This window comes from Dendropsophus ebraccatus, chromosome 1 (assembly GCF_027789765.1).
Source record: "Dendropsophus ebraccatus isolate aDenEbr1 chromosome 1, aDenEbr1.pat, whole genome shotgun sequence".
Lineage (NCBI taxonomy): Eukaryota > Metazoa > Chordata > Amphibia > Anura > Hylidae > Dendropsophus > Dendropsophus ebraccatus.
Window position 1 is genome coordinate 196,555,129 of NC_091454.1, and position 20,527 is coordinate 196,575,655.

The 20,527-nt window shown below is 45.7% G+C and overlaps 1 protein-coding gene across 1 annotated transcript; it reads left to right on the forward strand.

Moving 5' to 3' along the window:
• The first annotated feature begins 14,025 nt into the window (after positions 1-14,025).
• Positions 14,026-19,154, forward strand: MAT2A (methionine adenosyltransferase 2A). The gene is made up of 9 exons (XM_069943692.1): positions 14,026-14,201; positions 15,983-16,060; positions 16,147-16,269; positions 16,347-16,459; positions 16,537-16,680; positions 16,762-16,980; positions 17,087-17,269; positions 17,384-17,517; positions 17,854-19,154. The coding sequence occupies exons 1-9, from the start codon at positions 14,108-14,110 to the stop codon at positions 17,954-17,956; spliced, it is 1,191 nt and encodes a 396-aa protein (XP_069799793.1). The 5' UTR covers positions 14,026-14,107; the 3' UTR covers positions 17,957-19,154.
• Positions 19,155-20,527: the final 1,373 nt, after the last annotated feature.

Consider the following 20,527-nt stretch of genomic DNA (forward strand, 5'->3'; position numbering starts at 1 on the left):
TCTTCATCCTCTTTGCTCACATTGAGAATCCCCCCCAAAGATTATTTTTATTCTTCTTAATGATCCATACCCATAGTGGCCCGGTTTCCTATCAGTTTCTCTGGGCAGTGATATTTCAGGCCTCAAGTAGAATTAGTATTTGCAAATACTAAGACAATGAAGCAATTGTTTCATCAGCTCGGCTACCTGCCATTGACATGCACAATTTCTAAGGTCATAGGTTCTTGAATGGCAGACATCTTATGTCCTTGTACTTTTTTTTTTTTACTGATCAGACAGGTTTGAGTCTTTGTTTTACGGCCTGTTCACATCCGGCTGTTCTATTTAAACGTATCTAGTGGTTTTAATGGATTTCAAAAATGCTCCACGGCACTAGAAAATAAAAGGCTGGGGGCCAGCTCTCACCGCCCGATTCAGGGCGAAAGCAATATAAAGTCCAAAAATGTAGCGGCACTTTCAATAGTGAATAAAGTGTTGTTTATTTGCTCAAGGAAAAAAATGCAGCAACGTTTCAGTCCATACCATATGGACCTTTTTCAAGCCATAGTGAACACACATGCACAGCAAAATCTTATATACATATGTGACTAAATTGGTGCAATGACGTAGCAAAAGGTAATCAGTGTAAAAACAACCCAGGAAAACGTGTATATTACAAATCAATCACATCAAATAAACAAGTACGAGGATATACATCCAATAATAAAATAGTGTACATATCAAGTGAATATATAGTGAACTAGAAAATGTACCCGGCGCTGCCCGGGTATAAAGTGTCAGTGTGTTAATTAGATTTGTTCTAAGGTGCCCAGGAGGCCAAGCTAAAGGTATTGTTTCATCTGAGTTAATCAGTGGAATTAGTGTATATCTGTAGTGCATAGTTGGAGGGGTTCTGTATACCCACAATGTATAGTTTTTAGGGGTCTCGCATATCTGTAGTGCATAGTTGGGGGGGCTGTATACCTATAGTGTATAGTTGAGGGAGGTCCTGTATACCTGCAGTGTACAGTTGGTGAAGGTCCTGTATACCTGTACTGTATAGTTTGGGGGTCCTGTATACCTGTAGTATATAGTTGGTGCTGTATACCTGTAATGTATAGTTGGTGGAGGTCTTGTATACCTGTAGTTTATAGTTTGAGGGTCCTGGATACCTGTAGTGTATAATTGGTGGAGGTCTTGTATACCTGTAGTATATAGTTCAGGGGTCCTGTATACCTGTAGTAAGTAGTTTGAGGGTCCTGTATAACTATAGTATAGAGTTGGTGGAGGTCCTGTATACCTGTAGTGTATAGTTTGGGGTCCTATATACCTGTAGTATATAGCTGGGGGAGTTCCTGTATACCTGTAGTATATTTGGGGTCCTGTATACTTGTAGTATAGAGTTGGTGAAGGTGCTGTATACCTGTAGTGTATGGTTTTGAGGTCCTGTATACCTGTAGTGTATAGTTTGGGGTCCTATATACCTGTAGTATATAGTTGGTGGAGTTCCTGTATACCTTTAGTGTATAGTTTTGGGGTCCTGTATACCTGTAGTGTATAGTTTGGGGTCCTGTATACCTGTAGTATATAGTTGGTGGAGGTCCTGTATACCTGAAGTATATAGTTGGTGGAGGTCCTGTATACCTGTAGTATATAGTTTTGGGGTCCTGTATACCTGTAGTGTAAAGTTTGGGGTCCTGTATATGGCGGTATTGGTCAGGTCTGGTATGGAGGTGTTATCCAGTCACAGTATGGCGGTATTGGTCAGGTCTGGCAGTGTTATCCAGTCACAGTATGGTGGTATTGGTCAGGTCTGGTATGACAGTGTTATCCAGCACAGTATGGCGGTATTGGTCAGGTCTGGTGTAGCAGTGTTACCCAGTCACAGTTTGGTATACCTGTTGTGCCCTGTATATACATGTACTGTATGGATGGAGTAGGGGGTCCTGTATATACATGTACTGTATAGATGGAGTAGGGGGCCCTGTATATACATGTACTGTATAGATGGAGTAGGGGGGTCCTGTATATACATGTACTGTATAGATGGAGTAGGGGGGTCCTGTATATACATGTACTGTATAGCTGGAGTAGGGGGCCCTGTATATACATATACTGTATAGTTGGAGTAGCAGGTCCTGTATATACATGTACTGTATAGATGGAGTAGGGGGTCCTGTATATACATGTACTGTATAGATGGAGTAGGGGGTCCTGTATACATGTACTGTATAGATGGAGTAGGGGGTCCTGTATATATTGTACTGTATAGATGGAGTATGGGGTCCTGTATATACATGTACTGTATAGATGGAGTAGGGGGTCCTGTATATACATGTACAGTATAGATGGAGTAGGGGGTCCTGTATATACATGTACTGTATAGATGGAGTAGGGGGTCCTGTATATACATGTCCTGTATAGTTGGAGTAGCGGGTCCTGTATATACATGTACTGTATAGATGGAGTAGGGGGTCCTGTATATACATGTACTGTATAGATGGAGTAGGGGGTCCTGTATACATGTACTGTATAGATGGAGTAGGGGGTCCTGTATATATTGTACTGTATAGATGGAGTAGGGGGTCCTGTATATACATGTACTGTATGGATGGAGTAGGGGGCCCTGTATATACATGTAGTGTATAGATGGAGTAGGGGGTCCTGTATATACATGTCCTGTATAGATGGAGTAGGGGGCCCTGTATATACATGTACTGTATAGATGGAGTAGGGGGTCCTGTATATACATGTACTGTATAGATGGAGTAGGGGGTCCTGTATATACATGTACTGTATAGATGGAGTAGGGGGCCCTGTATATACATGTACTGTATAGATGGAGTAGGGGGTCCTGTATATACATGTCCTGTATAGATGGAGTAGGAGGCCCTGTATATACATATACTGTATAGATGGAGTAGGGGGTCCTGTATATACATGTAATGTATAGATGGAGTAGGGGGTCTACCAGTTATTACTGTGGATGTTGTGAGGCAGCTTCCCTAGCAACCATTGCTCCCTGTGACAATGACAGCAGTAATCCTATTGGTTGCTAAGGCTCCAACTGTCGTGTCTGCTGCAGCTAATTATATCACCTGTGTTTGCAGTGAGGAGATTTTCCCATTCATCTCTATGGGGCGCCTCTCTTTCCCCTCCCCCTCCCCTCCTGTACATCTGGCGGGGACGGGACCTTCGCAATAACCTTCCCGGGCACCCGATGTATCTGTTTGCCAAATTTGGGGTCAAACGGTTCAGGCGTTTGGAAGTCTATAGAGGACAGACAGACAGACAGACAGAAGGACAGACAGACAGACAGAAGGACAGACAGACAGACAGACTTTGATTTTTATGATATAGATAATTCAGTATAAAATTCTAATTTGCAATTAAGGAACACCTGGTGGTTTTAATGGAGAGATCATCATCAGATTGTCTCTGCGTTATACAGTAATATTACTGGTAGAATTACATAAGCATTGTATGGCAGTATTATACGGGCACTGCACTTCTTTTAAGTGGTGTATGGTACTATAATATGGGGATCAGACAATTACTTCTTCCCACAGTATGCCCAATAAATTGTCCAACAAAAATCTTTATATATTAAAAGATTATGTGATCATAAATGGAGACTGTAAGGTATAATAAATAAGAAAAAAAAATAGTATTTTACCTTCTATGTTTTAGCCTCCAATTTCACGTACTGTTCCGTGTACGTCCGAAAATACAAAATGTGCTGCGGAACAGAGTTTGGAGTCTCTCAAGTTCCCAAGTTCTCAAGTACTCTGGAGCATCTGGAATTGCCTGGAATATGTTTTACAATAACTGCTTGGCATAGACTGCATACTGTCTCTGCTAAGCGGACATTTCTGGTGGGAGCGGCAGCAATGCTGTCAAAACGATGAAAGTGTTGGAGAGTGGTCATCCCGGTAACCAGCATTTGTGGTAGAACGGGAAAGGTAGTTTATCACGGGCAACCCATTTAATCTTCTTTGTCCAAACGTGCAGCCATCACACCCATCCTCAAAAAGGCCATCCCTCCAACCAACCTCTTTAGGCCCCCATACACTTTAAGCTATTGTTGGCCGTACCCACTGCTCACAGCGAGTTCGCCCATTAATCTAGTATACACAATCATGTATGAGGCCATCATGAATATAGTGGTCGGCTCTCATAGAAAAACACAAGCGACCCCTTTGTTCCCAGAGAAATAAGTCGCAGCAGGCTCTCACTGCAGCTACCCTTCCCATATCGTAGACAAAACAGGAACACTCGACCATGCAAAACATTCCTGTGTATGGGGAGGACAGGCTGCGGGGGAAGAGATAATTGGCGGACGAACGATCATTCAGCCATCAGTTTGTGAAGGTGTATGGGGGCCTAAAGTCTAGCTATTGGCACGCCTCACTTTTTCATCTGCTATAAAACTCCTTGAACATGTCTACCCTGAACTGACCACCCACCTCTTAGTCTACTCATTTTTCAAAGTCCTACAGTCTGGCTGCTGCCCCCACCAAGGGGACCAGTAATCAGCTGACCCCCCAAGCCTCATGGCAATACTTTGTGCTCCCCTTATCCGTGGTCCCCTCCTGGATCTCCTCATTACCTCATCAACCTTACATTCCATGTCTCTTATTCATATACCCCCTCCTCACCTCATCCATGACATAAATCGACACACTATTAATACTATGCATTTTTATTTTTAGATCTATGGCCAGTTCCAGTAGTAAGGTAATCTACTGTATATCCCATTGATAACAATAGCGAGCTTTGATTTGTAGGACTGTGACAGGTGATGTGACGCAGAACAGAAGAATCAGAGATACGGCCAGGTGATTCCAGATATCTGTCAGTTCACTGAACAATATTCTATCTAAGAGATACGTCTTCAAAAACTTTGTTCTAAAGAATCTGTACACTTTCTCCTGACAGTAATATGCCCATGACTAGTTACTATACCACAGCCCCTTCACCTAGACACAGTCAGGCCATAAAAAACTTTCCAGATGAAGGAGGATGATAAAAATGTGTTTATAAGGCAATAGTACATGTAGTGAGACATCCAGTAGCTGGATAGGGCTGGGTTCACATAACCAGTTTTTGAGCCAAAGCCAAAATGATTACATAGTGGGATTAAAATTGGAAAGAGACAAAATCTAAACAAATAGGACTAAGGAAACATATAGCGGATAGGATCCTTTATTCAGTGAAAGGCAACAAATACTGTCTGTGACCAAAGATGTTGGGTTAGGAAGACCAACTCATGTGTTTTATGTCATAGCTATCTCATGGGTTTGAAACAGAACAAAAATGATGGTTTGCACTAATATAAGGCTTATGTATGAAGGTATTCTCCCATAGTGGCAATGCTTCTAGGGAATGGCTGTGTACATATGGCAGAACACAGGGCCATACAGCTTCCAACTGGGTGGCCATGTGCCATGCTTTATAGGCTCAGCGTATAAGCCCTAGATATCGGTTGTGCCCCGGTGTACTAAGTGTGATACAGTCTATCCAGTCCATGTTGTCTTATAACTGCGCTTTACACACACACAGCTAGTCATCTACGAAATATAAAAGTCACATATACACACACTAAATGGCCGCTTTATTGGAGACACCCATCCAACTAATGCATTGGATCTGCTTTGGCCTTCAGAGGCACAGCACTTCCTCATCGCATAGACTCCACATTGTGCAGAAGCATTGGCCCCTGTTGGCTTCTCACAGTTGTGAAACATTAGATGGCGGTACTGACATGCGCTGAAAAGCTGGTTCTACCTTGTCCCAGAGAGGCTCTATGGGATTAAGATCTGATGACTGTCAAGGCCATAAAGGCAACGAACACACTGCCATGTTCCTGGAACCAATCCAAGACTATACGACCCTTGTGGCATGGTGCATTGTCCTTCTGAGTCTCCTTCTACCAGAGGTAACAGCTATCATGAGGGGATGAATTTGGTGAACCATAGTGCTAACGTACTTTCCCCTCTATCAGAAGATCCAGGGTGTGCCGAGAAAACACCATTACGTCACTTTCACTGGTCTGAACTATTCACACCTGACCGCGAAGGTTCATAGGTTTATTCTGCTTGTGCCAAGTTAGATGACGCAACAGAGATCTGGATCCATCTGACCAGGCAATGTTTTTCCGTTGCTCACTGATAAAATTTTTGCCCACTGAAGTCTTAGCTTAGACAGCAATAAGCAGACCGCGATCCATATGGTGGATTTATACACAACTATTACACAGTATTAGTAAATCTGTCCCGGTGAGTTTTTATAGTCTTTGGCTTTCTATAAAGTGAACCTGTGTGTCCTTCACAGATACAAGATGTAAATAAACATGTCTCTGTAAAGGTGTCGGCAGCCTCTGGACATTGATTTTTCCGTGACACTTAATAACTTTCCAATTTGGTTATCAGGAGCACAAGGACGGCTATAAGAAGAGGAACCTTGCCGCTAAAATAGAACCTGCTGCACTATTTTGTGATGCAATAACAGAGGGTTCACTTATTTACACCAATGAACTCTAAACTTTAATGTCAGGTTCGGGGCCCTATAAGGGGCTCAGAGGTAATACATGGGCCACCACATTACCCTTACTGTATCATGACTTTATACAAGTGCCCCCCCCCCAGGGTCACTACATTGGATTAAGATTAATGTGGTGCTTACACCTGAAGCCCCTTCTGGTATAACCAAAAACTAAGCCCAGAGCTACAGCCTTTGAGCCCCCTTTTTAAAAAACAAACAAAAAAACAACAACATGTTTTATTGGTTTTACAAGCGGAAAAGACATTATCAGCGGTGTAATAGCCGCACATCACATTACTGTAATTATACATTTCAAGTGTTCAAATGAAGTACCAACATGTATTTGTATAACAGTACAAAATATAATTGCATTGTACAATAGGTACTGTCCACGACTGTGACTAACATTGCAGAAAATCCCTGAAGACGGCTTTTGTGCAGGATAAAGCATCTCGTAAGTTATACGGATACGGAAGTGTATAATGTAACCATCATAACAGAACAATGAACCAAACAAATAGAAAAGCATTAACTAGTCTGTCCAGCACCGATTGGGTAGTTTCTAAATAAAATATATCATGTTCAAGCTCGTCAGCATGCGAGCACACAGCAACCAAAAAAGAAAACTGTGTAAGTAAAAATAAGGAAGAGGGAGCGGTATAACCAAAGCTAAATAAGCAACACTACCAGACTTTGCCGTAGTCACATATATGAGCCCCTTTACCTTAGCACCAAACAGCAAAAAGTTCAGTTTGGAGCAAACTCAAAGAAAGTGAACACTGGCTAAAAACTAAGGGCCCTATTACACGGAACGATTATCGTGCGAAAAATTGTAAAATTGTTCGAATTTAAACGATAATCGTTCTGTGTAATTGCAGGCAACGATCGAAAAATCGTTTGTGTGTCGTTGATTGTTGATATAGATCTGAATCTAAAATTATCTTTAATCGTTTGCTGTAATTCCACGTTCGTTTGCTCAAGTTCCGCATTTTTTCACTAATCGTTTAGTGTAATTGCACTTTGTTTGTTGTTTTTCTGGGATCAGACGGAATAAATGATCATAATAAAGATCGCAAAAACAATCATAGTTACGACCGTAACTAATGATTATCTTTCTGTGTAATATGGTGAATGATTTCAGGTTAACGATAAACAATCTCGTTTGCGATCGTTTATCGTTAGTCGTTAATCGTTAAAAATCGCTCAGTGTATAAGGACCCTAATGCCCCTATTCCACGGGTCGTTAGAGGAGCAAACGAGCGCTCTCAGCGCTCGTTTGCTCCTCGTTCCCCGCTCGCTGCCGCCGCGCTGAATAGCGGCGACAGCGAGCGGGGAACAAGGAGCAATCGAACTCTAAGTGAGTGCGGGAGAGGGCGGCGGGGAGCTGCGGGGGGGGTTGCCGGGGTGATCGCTGATCGTCCGGGCAGCCCATAGGATATAGCAGCGTCTGCTGCCGATGCTCCTATTCAACGGAGCGACGGCAGCAGATCGCTGCTATATCAGTCGCTTGTTTTTCAACATGTTGAAAAACAAGCGACTGCAACGATCAGCCGACATAAACGATGTCGGCTGATCGTTGCACTCTATTCCACGGGATGATTATCGTCCGTAGCGGCCGATAATGGCCGAATACGGACGATAATCGTTCCGTGGAATAGGGCCGTAAGTCCGCCTAACCCTACTAACTTTTCCTAGCTCATTTCGCTCTCCACAGAGTTGCCCCCAGACACTATAGATCTGGGATGGGGGACCCTCCAGCTGTTGCAAAACTACAATTCCCATCATGCCTGGACAACCAAAGCTTTGCCTTACAGTGTTGCTGTTGTTCTAACTTTCCAAATGTAAGGATCCTATTACACAGGCCAATGGGGGGGGGGCCCGATAATAACTGTAAACAGCGCCGATCTGCTATCGGCGCTCGTTTACTAGGCCTATTACACAGCACGATAATCGCTTAACAAGGACTTCATGGACATCATTACCGATGTCCTTGCAGCCCTTGCTTAAACTCTATACATTACCTGTCCATGCTGCGGGCTCCTCTTGCTGTCTGCTTCTCCCCGAGTCCTGCGCGCTGCAGCTCCAGAGCCAGTGATTGGCTGAGCGGCCTTTCAGCACAGATAGGCCGCTCTGAAGCTGCAGAGTGCGGGACCCGGTGAGAAGAAGACCGCAAGAGGAGCCCCGCAGCATGGATAGGTAATGTATAGAGTTTGAAAGCCGCAGGACGCGCACGGCCATTATACCTAGCAATGCGCGGTTGGCGCCTAACAATTATACGTCCAAACCTATATCAATGATCAGCCGATGATCACTGTCATCGGCTGATCGTTGTCGGATCGTCGATGGATAGGGCTGATTCGGCCGATTATCGTTCCGTGTAATAGGGCCCTAAATTAACAGTAGATGTGATATAAAGCAAGTTTGCAATTTCATTATTATTTTGTGCTAGGTCGTATGTATGCGTGTGTGTGTGTGGGGGGGGGGGGGGGGGGGGCTCTCCAGGATTAATGGGGCCCTATACAGGTTTTTGCTATGGGGCCCCATAAATCCTAACTACACCCCTGACTAGTAGTACAGTATTGGAATATTACCCCCCCCCCCCCCCCCCCCCCTGGATAGCTTCAGTTGTAAATATGCATTCTCAGATGAAATTAATGTTGTATTAGCTGCAAAAAACAAGACCCTAACAGTTTACGCATAACAATTAACTATTAAAATGAACATGATTACAATTTATAATGGTCCAGTGGGTCACCGCTGTTATGTGTGAATGAACCATGTATAAGGTTAGCATGCTGTGTGTGCAGTGTCATGGCTCTCGGTTCTCTCTGTAGCTGCTCAGGTTCCACGTGCCTGCTCTTTGTTTCATCAGCAATGATTCTGCGGAAGGAAAATCTGCAGAGAAAGGAGGAGGGAGCAACCGAACACCTCTCCCGACACAGGCCCACTGCTGGTGTAACCTACATGAGATCTGCCGAACATGATGAATCCATGAAGATGGCCGTTATAGGTTTATAAATCTTATGGGCCGCAGTAGAGCACAATGTGATTCTTCCAGTACGTCTCTCAGGACAATTGCATTTTCATGGTATAATCTGGGCTAATCCTCCTAGGCCGATCATGTTCCTAGATTCTGGTGCTCTTGGAAACACATAGTAATCTCTCTAGAGTCTACATAAAGGTACAGCGCACGGCCCCGGGATCTGTACTGGGTCATCATAGAGAACATTCTCGACTCCAGGTCCGTGCACAGTCGCTGCAGAACAGCAAATCCCATATAGATGAGCAGAGCACTGGTGATTTAGTGAAGAAAGGAATAAAGCTGCCTATAGATACTAGATTTTCAGCATTTTGCTTTTTTGCTTACAGTAGCATTGCTAGGGGGGGTTATGCGGGGCACGTGCCCTTGCCCGGGGTATTTAGATACAGGGTTAATGCAACAAAATGAACCATCAGCCATTACATTTCCTACTGTAAGAGCTGGAGATTTCCAGCAGCCGCTCGCTCCTCCTCCCTCCATAAATATAACATGCACATCCTAAGCAAAACGTGCACGTTAATGGAGAGGAGGATTGGAGACGAAAGTAACCCTTAGCTGCCAAATCTTTATGGTGATAGACAAAATATATATATATATATATATATATATATATATATATACGTGGGTCAGAAAAATACTACAGTGTCAAATCCTCAGCGGTGTTCATCTCTAACAATGGAGTCTAAGGGCTCCCAGTGTGGTGGCCTTCCTGGGGGAATGCTGCCTGAGGTGAGAACCTCAACTTGCCTCATGAATGGTGTATTGCTGAAAGCATATAGAGATCCATAATACATATCCTTAGGTACTACTATAATGTCACATGAAGAGCATGGTGGGACAGTATGAGCCCAGAGAACGCTAAGGCTGCCATGTTGTGCATTGGGCCTGCATTAAAGGGGAACTATTAGCAGGTTAGAGATACCTCCCTATTGTGCAGGAGACACTGAGGGTGAAGATATGTGTCTTACCTTCATCCTCGGTGATGTTCTCATGCACTTAGTCATTTACTCCATGTTTCGGTAAGACCTTTAAGAGCACTTCCCCACCCCCATAGCGCCAATCTGCCCCCTTCCAATGATAATCAATGGAGTGGGACAGCCGGATCGATGCTATGGGGGCAGTGCTCCTAACAATCTTACCAGACCGAGTAAGTGACTAACAACAGGGGCACGGTGCCGAGGAGGAAGGTAAGTGGCATACCTTCATCCTCGGCATCTCCTGCTCAATAGGGGGCTATCAGCAGGTTAGATTTGTCTAACCTGCTGATAGTTCCCCTTTAAGGAAGGCTGTCCAGGCAGGAGTGTTGTAGTTCTAACACAGGTTGGGTATCAGGGAAAACTCCCAATATATGCCAGGGATTTATTGTGTAAACATAAAGTCCCCAGATCCTTAGAAGGTCACCAGCCAGACAGTGGCGTAGCTATAGGGGTCGCAGGGGCCGCCATGGTGACCGGGCCCCTACGCTCGGGGGGCCCGCACGGCCCCCCTTGCCACTTCCTCCTGTGCTCCCCCAATCCGGGGGGGGGGGGCGCGGCAGGGGCGGGCTGGGCCGGGGGGCATATGCGGTCCCCCCCGTGCAGTTAAATAGCCGCGGCCGCCGGACCTCTTTCAGTTCAGTGAGCTTCCGGGATGCAGGCCCTGGCCGGAAGCTCAATGATGCAGGACCGCGGCGCCGGGACTTCTCCTCTTCCTCGGCAGCTGACATGTGACGTTATCAGAGAGGAGAAATCCGGGCGCCGCGGTCCTGCATCAGTAAGCTTCCGGCCGGGGCATCCCGGAAGCTCACTGAACTAAAGAGAGGCTGCCAGGCCTGAGGGAGATCAAGGATCCAGGTGAGGTGAGTTTATTATTATTTTTTTTTCCTTTTTCATTTTTTACATAAATGTTGCGATGTGGGGGGCTGCACAAGGGGTCTATACTGGGGGGCGGGGGCTTGGCTGAAGAAGGGGTCTATACTGGGGGGGGGGGCTGCACAAGGGGTCTATACTGGGGGGGCTGCACAAGGGGTCTATACTGGGGGGGCTGCACAAGGGGTCTATTCTTGGGGGGGGGGCTGCACAAGGGGTCTATACTGGGGGGGGCTGCACAAGGGGTCTATACTGGGGGGGGCTGCACAAGCGGTCTATACTGGCGGAGGGCTGCACAAGGGGTCTATACTGGGGGGGCTGCACAAGGGGTCTTTACTGGGGGGGCTGCACAAGGGATCTATACTGGGGGGGGCTGCACAAGGGGTCTATACTGGGGGGGCTGCACAAGGGGTCTATACTGGGGGGGGCTGCACAAGGGGTCTATACTGGGGGGGCTGCACAAGGGGTCTATACTGGGGGGCGGGGGCTTGGCTGCACAAGGGGTCTATACTGGGGGGGCTGCACAAGGGGTCTATACTGGGGGGCTGCACAAGGGGGTCTATACTGGGGGGGGCTGCACAAGGGGTCTATATTGGGGGGGCTGCACAAGGGGTCTATACTATGAGGGGGGCTGCACAAGGGGTCTATACTATGGGAGGGGGGCTACACAGGGGGTCTATACTATGAGAGGGTTACACAGGGGGTCTATACTGTGGGGGGGGGGGCTACACAGGGGGTCTGTACTATGAGAGTGTTACACAGGGGGTCTATACTGTGGGGGGGGGGCTACACAGGGGGTCTATACTATGGGGGGGCTACACAGGGGGTCTATATCTACATTATCTGTACTCAGAGATATCACTGTGTTGTCTGTGGCGTTACATAGGACTGCAGGTGACTACTACATTATCTGTACTCAGAGATATCACTGTGTTATCTGTGGTGTTACATAGGACTGCAGGGGACATCTACTGCATTATCTGTACTCAGAGATATCACTGTTATCTGTGGTGTTACATAGGACTGCGGGTGACATCTACTACATTATCTGTACTCAGAGGGATATCACTGTGTTATCTGTGGTGTTACATAGGACTGCAGGTGACTACTACATTATCTGTACTCAGATATTACTGTGTTGTCTGTGGTGTTACATAGGACTGCAGGTGACTACTACATTATCTGTACTCAGATATCACTGTTATCTGTGGTGTTACATAGGACTGCAGGTGATATCAGGTGACTTCTCCAGGTTGCAGAAGTTCAAACTTCATCGTGCCCTGCTGACAGTTTATTATGGGAGTTTTGCAGCATTTGGCTCTTCAGGTTGCAGCACTACAACCCCCATCATATCCAGCTGGCAGTTCATGATGAGAGTTGTAGTTTTTCAGCTGGAGAGTCAAAGATTGGAATACAATGATTAGACAATGACACAGTACAGTCCATTAATTATAGGGGGCAGTAGTGCAGTACATGAGGTGGAGACAGTGCATTAGAAGTAATTGGATATAACGTTAGATAGGACTTTGCCTGATCGGGTGAGATGGGGGGCCCAAGCTAACATTTTGCACCAGGGCCCATCAGCCTTTAGCTACGCCCCTGCAGCCAGAGGCTAATGCTGCATGTCTCTCCTGTCCTACAATATGAGGGGGGACACAAGCTGAACCTGCACCATAGGGGGCACCCCCTATACGTTTCACTATTGCCGATAAACCAAGACAATGCAAGGCATCAGCCAAATCTAAGTATAAGTCCATCACTGATTATTAACGGCTCCATACAACTATCCAGCTGACCTTCTACATGATGCTAATGTAACTATGTCACCCACCAGGCTGTGTTCACACTGTGGTGTTTTTGTGCTTTTAACATGCATCTCCCAACCAGGAAAAAAAAACAAAACCTCATCTCAAAAATGCAACATAAAAGCACAGTATGAACCCAGCCTAACATGTGCATTATAGAAATGATATCGCTTATAGTGTATATTCTCTTTATGTTGCATCCATACTGTAGCACTGGGGGGTTTATTTGGATAATATTTTATTATTCCTGTCACAATGTTGATGTTTCATGGCGAAGGGAATGTGCACTAGTGTATTTCCCATATCCTATACTATTTATATATATTTATAAATAAATATATATATATATTTATATATATATCTACAGAGCCCTCTCTAGGTTATTACTGTCCATTGCTCTCTTGCTCTCTAGTCAGGGATGATCATAAAGAGCTCCAGCCTCCTCCCCGCCTCAGGACAGACTGACTAGGCTCCTCCCCCTAGCTGTAACCTCAAGATACCGGGACCGTACCAATACACAGACAGCTATAAACATAAAATAAGACAGCTATAAACATTTTAAACCGTATAATCAGCAGCTACCGACACTAAATCTCTGAAACAATCCCTCATTACCATGCTCAGTTTTCTCTCATAAGCGCTGCTATTCAGGGTCTCCCCCCCCACCATGTACATAGTGGTATAACCCACTTGGCTCGGCCCACTCTCACCAGCGGCGACGTCATGTAAAAAGGGGGCCGGGGAATGGCCGAAAGGCGTCGCGCGGGATGCGTGACGTAAGCGCTGGGAAGCTATAAAAGCCTCTGTACCTGGCGCCATTCCTGCATTCCAACCAGCGAGGACCAAGACTATAGAAGCTCTGTACCCACCCGATAGTAGCCTAAACCGCAGGCATGAACGGACAGCTGCTCAACGGATTCCACGACTCTCTCATCGACGAGGGCAGCTTTCTCTTCACATCAGAGTCGGTCGGGGAAGGACACCCTGGTGAGTGTGTATATAGAAGGTGATGCCTGCAAGGGCACTTGGGGTGACGTCATCGCTTGTTCGGTCTAATTATTGTATATATTTTTATTGTCATCGATTGATAAAGTTGGTTGAGAAACGTTACGGCAAGAGCGGAGTCTGAGCGGCGCTCTGTACTGCCTGGGCGCGCGCCCGCCGCAATGCAGCTGAGAGCACGTGGTCCGCGGCGGCCACTCCTGGGCTGTCTCTCTCTCCCCCCTCCTGCTGTGCTGGAGCCACCTGGGCGAGCGGCCGAGCTTCCTGGTCGCCATTGTCTGGAGCTGATGTAACTGAGGTGGTCACGCTGTACACCATGTGCTCTCATCTCCATAGCTGTAACCTGACACCTCATGACAGTGCCCACCTACACCAGGTTATACGGTAACTGCCTCAAGCCGGTTGATAAAACTACAAGTCCCAGCATTTATTATTAGCACTTGGCTGATGGAGCATGCTGGGAGTTGTAGTCCTGTAATCAGTATAGTAAGGAATCTCTTTATTAACCCTTTGTCTCATTGTGGGGGATTTTTTTCAAGACTTGGTAAAGATCCCACATATGAGCTGAAAGTGTAAGGGTTAAATATACATCCTACAAAGTATATACTGGGCCTGGTACCTGGCTGCACTGTAGGTATGACATAACGGGATAGGTTACAGTAGGACTCCGACCTTAGCTTACTGCGTAGAAAGTGGCGGTATAACTAAGGAGGGGCATGGCGCCTGATAAAGTCACTCAGATTGGCAGGGTGCCATAGTGGTCATGTGACCGCACAGGAAGCGAGATGCCAGTGATAGACACTTAGGGTTATACCTCCCCCTTTAAGTAGAAGTGAACAAATCTACACTAAGATCCTGAGAATTTGTAGCAGATCAGTCATCAATTTGCTAATTTTAGGGGATAAAAAGGTTGTGGTCCCTTAGTAGTTCCAGTTCAAGGCTGAATAAATCGGCCGCTGATTAGTGACTCTAGCGCAGCCTCCAGGTATATGTATAGAGCAGAGCGGCCATCATAGCACCAGTCATGTATCCTTGTGCGTCATCCTGGTGGGTGTGCGAGGGGATGGCCCAATGGCGACACAGCGGCTATCAGGTTTCTGGACAGCTGCACTCTTAGGATTGCTGTGTTTGTGTATTTGCCTTTACGTTCTATATTGGGCAATAACGTTGGGTCTCTGCATTTCAGCGGGCAGAGCCCAGCCTTATACTACTTGGATCAGTTCCTGGCTCTGTTTGCCAGCGGTAGTTTCCTTGGAAAGTAAACAGACGAGTGGCGTCATGACTGAGATTGCATTGCGCAATGTTTATCATGACTGGGGATAGTACATGGTGTGTAAGGCAGCTGTAGTGTCATTACTGGCTGGGGATATTGCGTCCATCTGGGGGATGGATCATTCCAGAACAAGGATTATAAATCCTTTCCCCAGCTGATAACAGGGAACAATAGATGAAGTAAAATCAGTGTGTAGCGTATGACTGAGAGCGCACAGGGTTTGTAACGCGACTCCCTCGGCTCTATGGGGGGAGCAGGTGGTGGGTGACGTCTCCTTATATGGAGGGGACATCTGCTCCTCGCGTTCCAAATTACATACAGTACCAAAAGGTCAGTGACTTTGGGTCCCCATGCTTAAAGGGGTAGTTAAAGTGAGACCACCTGCTTTGCAGACTGGCTGCTTAGAGTCTTTATACTTGAGAGCTGACTTCTTACTTAGTGATATCCTCTGCCTCTTATACTTTGTCCCTTATCAGCTGCTTTTTATTTACAGACAAAATCTGTGACCAAATCAGTGATGCAGTCCTGGACGCCCATCTCAAGCAGGACCCAGATGCTAAAGTAGCCTGTGGTAAGTGTTGGTGCATTGCGGCGCTTGTATTTACGAGGTGACGGGCGCCAAGGATGTGACTTGACTGCCGTTCTGTTTGCCTGCAGAGACAGTGGCCAAGACTGGGATGATTCTTCTCGCTGGCGAGATTACCTCTAGAGCATCAGTGGACTACCAGAAGATTGTGCGGGACACAGTCAGACATATTGGCTATGATGATTCCTCCAAAGGTAAGAAAAACAGACTTCAGCAGGTTTCAATCAATCCTTGTTGGGAACATGGGAATTTACATTTAATTTTTTTTTAGGTTTTGACTACAAGACCTGCAATGTTCTTGTTGCCCTTGAACAGCAGTCTCCTGACATTGCCCAGGGTGTCCACTTGGATAGGAATGAAGAGGATGTTGGTGCTGGGGACCAGGTAAAAACTGGTCTGAAGTCTTATAGCTGTGATACCAGAAAACATGGCTGTCATGCTTAATCTTTTCTTTTTTGCAGGGTCTTATGTTTGGCTATGCCACAGATGAGACAGAGGAGTGCATGCCCCTGACCATTGTGCTGGCCCACAAATTGAATGCCAGGATGGCAGAGCTTCGTCGTAATGGCACCCTGCCCTGGCTTCGTCCTGACTCTAAGACCCAGGTGAGGTAAACTTGCTGACATGTGCCTGTTCCCTGTGATTGTCATTGTGGAGCATACTGACAGTGTTCTGTGACTCTCCAGGTGACAGTCCAGTATATGCAGGACCGTGGAGCAGTGATCCCCATCAGAGTGCACACCATTGTAGTCTCTGTCCAGCATGATGAGGGAATCTGCCTGGATGAGATGCGGGATGCACTGAAGGATAAAGTAGTAAAGACTGTGGTTCCTGCTAAGTACCTGGATGACGATACTATCTACCACCTGCAGCCCAGTGGCCGCTTTGTCATTGGTGGTCCACAGGTCAGTAGGCCCTTAGTTCCTTTCAATCTACGAATGGTGTGTAGGAGTTGCCTTTGGCATATATAATAATTATGCAATCTTTTTTTTTTTTTTTTTTTTTTTCTAGGGAGATGCTGGTTTAACTGGACGCAAGATCATTGTGGATACTTATGGTGGATGGGGCGCTCATGGTGGTGGAGCCTTCTCTGGCAAGGACTATACAAAGGTGGACAGATCTGCTGCTTATGCTGCCCGTTGGGTGGCTAAATCTCTAGTTAAGGCTGGCCTTTGCCGCCGTGTCCTTGTTCAGGTATGTAGAGTTTTATTAAGGGTTTGTGTATAAATGGAAGGCTGGCTAGTCGGTATCTACACCGTACCCTTTGCCTGTGGTTTTCACACTGTAGATCTTCAATCTTTTAAACAGGTTTCCTATGCAATCGGAGTTGCCCATCCCCTGTCCATTTCAATCTTCCACTATGGGACCTCCCAAAAGAGCGAGCGGGAGCTGCTGGCTATAGTGAAGAAGAACTTTGACCTCCGCCCTGGTGTCATTGTCAGGTAAAGTCGGCAGCAAGCATTGCTTTGTTTTACAAAGAGTGGGAGGGAGGAGTTTTAAGGTGTCCGTGATGTAGCTAGTCTAAACCCAGTAAGGGCTTGTCCTACAGTGTGCGCTGAGCACTGTAGGCGCGATGAGAAGATTGAGAGGGGTTTCGGGCCACTGGTGGACCCTACACTAGGCAGTCTGTATTTGGGTGAGTATAGTGACCGGGATGTCCCCAGGGTAAGTGCCCTGTACAGAAGCCATGGGGCAGGATCCTGCCATAGCTGATATTAATTTGATAAACCGGTTTGTTCCTTATACTCTACATTAACAAACTAACTTGTATATTCCAGGGATCTGGATCTGAAGAAGCCAATTTATCAGAGGACTGCAGCCTATGGTCATTTTGGTAGGGACAGCTTCCCCTGGGAAGTGCCCAAAAAGCTGGAGTATTGATTGTTAGGCTTTTCCTCCTCTGACCTGCTGGCGTTATATACAGAGAAGCCTGCAGATTCCTAGGGAGGAAAAGGCCCCATACTAAGCTTTCCTGTCATTCTATTGGTTCACTGTAGTCTCCAGTGCCATGTCCTGCTTCTTGTGGAGACGGTACCATGTATGAGCGTCCCCACCCTCCTCGCTGTCAATCAGTGCTTAATAGCAGACAAGGCTTTCATTTTCTTTTCCGGTAGCCTTAAGTGTTGTATCTCGACAAAGTATACTGTCCCTGGGCTTTCTATAGACTGCCATAGTCGCCACTGTCTTATACTCGCTGATAGTTTCTGTAATGGATCTTGTTGGGTCCTAGATGCAGTTCCTATTACTATAAAAGTCGGTTGCAACATCCCATGCATGTCTAGTGTGCATTTTAATAATTCCCTATGCATATGACTCAGCACTTTGCCAAAACCATACACGTGTAATTTCCAGTGGCTGTAAAGCAGAACATCTGTCCCCATAAAGTGGCCTCTTAGTGCTGTTATATCTCTCCTGGTGCCTGTACTCGCTCCTTAGTTTATTTGAAGAAACCTTTTCCCCCTTTTTACACAGCCACACTGCACAAACCTCTCCCTGTCTCCTATTTAACCTTCTGCAAGCCGGTGCCGTAACTAATTCCCCTCCACAGCTGGCTGGTGTGGCTACAGAGAAACTAGCCAAGTGTGGAGTTGAGGCACCCGACTAGCAGCAGGGAGAGAGCAAAGGATCTTACTTGAAAATGGATGTGTTAACTGCTTTATTTATTGTGTTGCCGAGCATGGGCGTAAGTACAGAGTAGCCTGTGCTGCAGGCAACATCTTTTATTTTATTTTTTTTTAAATACACTTTATGCTGTTATTGGTTCTGATACACCTCCCCTCCAGTCACCTCTGGCATGCTAAGGTGTAGTACAGAAAAACCTTAGCTGTGCTTTGCAGAGGTCCTGGCTTAACATGTATCTCTATTCAGTCGGAGTGTCCTCTGCAGGAATAAGCACTATACCAGTGTTGTACAGAGAAACTGGTGGTTTACACGCTTGTCCTGTAGAGGAGGCACTGACTGCTAATGGGTTACACTAACCTCCATTTTTTATTTTATACTATTCCATGTGTCTGGTTCTGGTAAAAGAATACAATCACAGCAAGATTCATTAATAAAGTATTAGGTGCTCACTTTAAAACTGGTCTCGTGTCATTTTTAAGTCATGTGTATGAAAGATAACATGGCAAAATACAAATGGTTCACCCAAAGGGTCTGGTTTTCTTAATGCCTCATTGCTGCTTATCTGCTTGAGAAGTCAACCAAAATGCCATAGCATTGCATAGGTATACCAGACATGCCTGTTACCACTATCATGGATAGTGTGCATATTTATGTGAATGGGCCATATTGGTGGTCTGGCCATTTTAAGCTTGCATGGCATCCTATTGGGCACAGGTCAACATGGCTCTGAAGACTACATCAATCTCTGTAATGGGTTCGCTAACTGCAAGGAAACTGACTTTTCTGAACAGCAGTTATTAGATTGCTTAGGGCCCTATGACACAAAGCTATTGGCCAATCGCTTTGTGTAATAGACAATGATCAGCTGACATGCATCATCGTCTTCCATGTAAAACCGTCAATCTAGATAGTGGTGATCTGCAGTTGCTCTGTGATAGCTGTGGTTTTCTGCCACGGCTCCGATCTAGCTATCACCTTGGCAGCCCCACCTGCTCGCCACTGGTGTGTTTAAAGGGGTTATCCAGTGCTACAGAAACATGACCACTTCTCCCCCTTATCTCCAGGTCAAGTGTGGTTTGGAATAGAGCACCATTTATTTCAATGGAATGGAGTTTGAAACCTCACCCAATCTGGAAATGAAAGTGGCCATGTTTTTGTAGTGCTGGATAACTCCTTTAAAAGCAGTGGCAGTGCGCAGGGAATGAGGTTGGTGCTCGCTTTCTCCTTTGAATTGTTTAGATCCAGGACTGTAGGGACTGCAAAAGCTGACAGTACCATACAGCATGCTTCCAGAAAGTGGCCCATACAATGCAATAAGTAAAAGATGGTGCTAGCAGTGGTCAGTGTTGTCCCAAAGAGCCCATCTGCCAGATTGCTTGAAAATTAAGAATAAATCTTCCAGCAATCCTGTAACTTGGGATAATGCTGAATACTGCTAATACAACTTGTTCCACTGCTTATTTGTTGCCTGTCAGCTGTGATAAACCATTCCTGTTGGCATGTTTAAAATGGGATGTGCAGCAGATAGCCATAGATTTCAATGGTCCTGTGAATTACAATGCTGTCTGAAGACACTGCAAACAAGTGCTGCTCATTTGTCCTTACATGGATGGCCCCATCTTAGGCTGTGTAAAGATGTCCTTATGGATCCTGTCAGCTGGGAATGAAGTCTTTATTTGGCTAGAAGCTCAGATTGGTGTTAGTGCCTTTAAACAGACTTGTCTAACAGATTTATTTATTTTTTTTAAAGCCAAGAACAGGTTAGAAACTATAATTTTCTCTTTTTCAAATCCATTCCTGGCTTTGGCTTCAAAATTCTGTGTAAATACA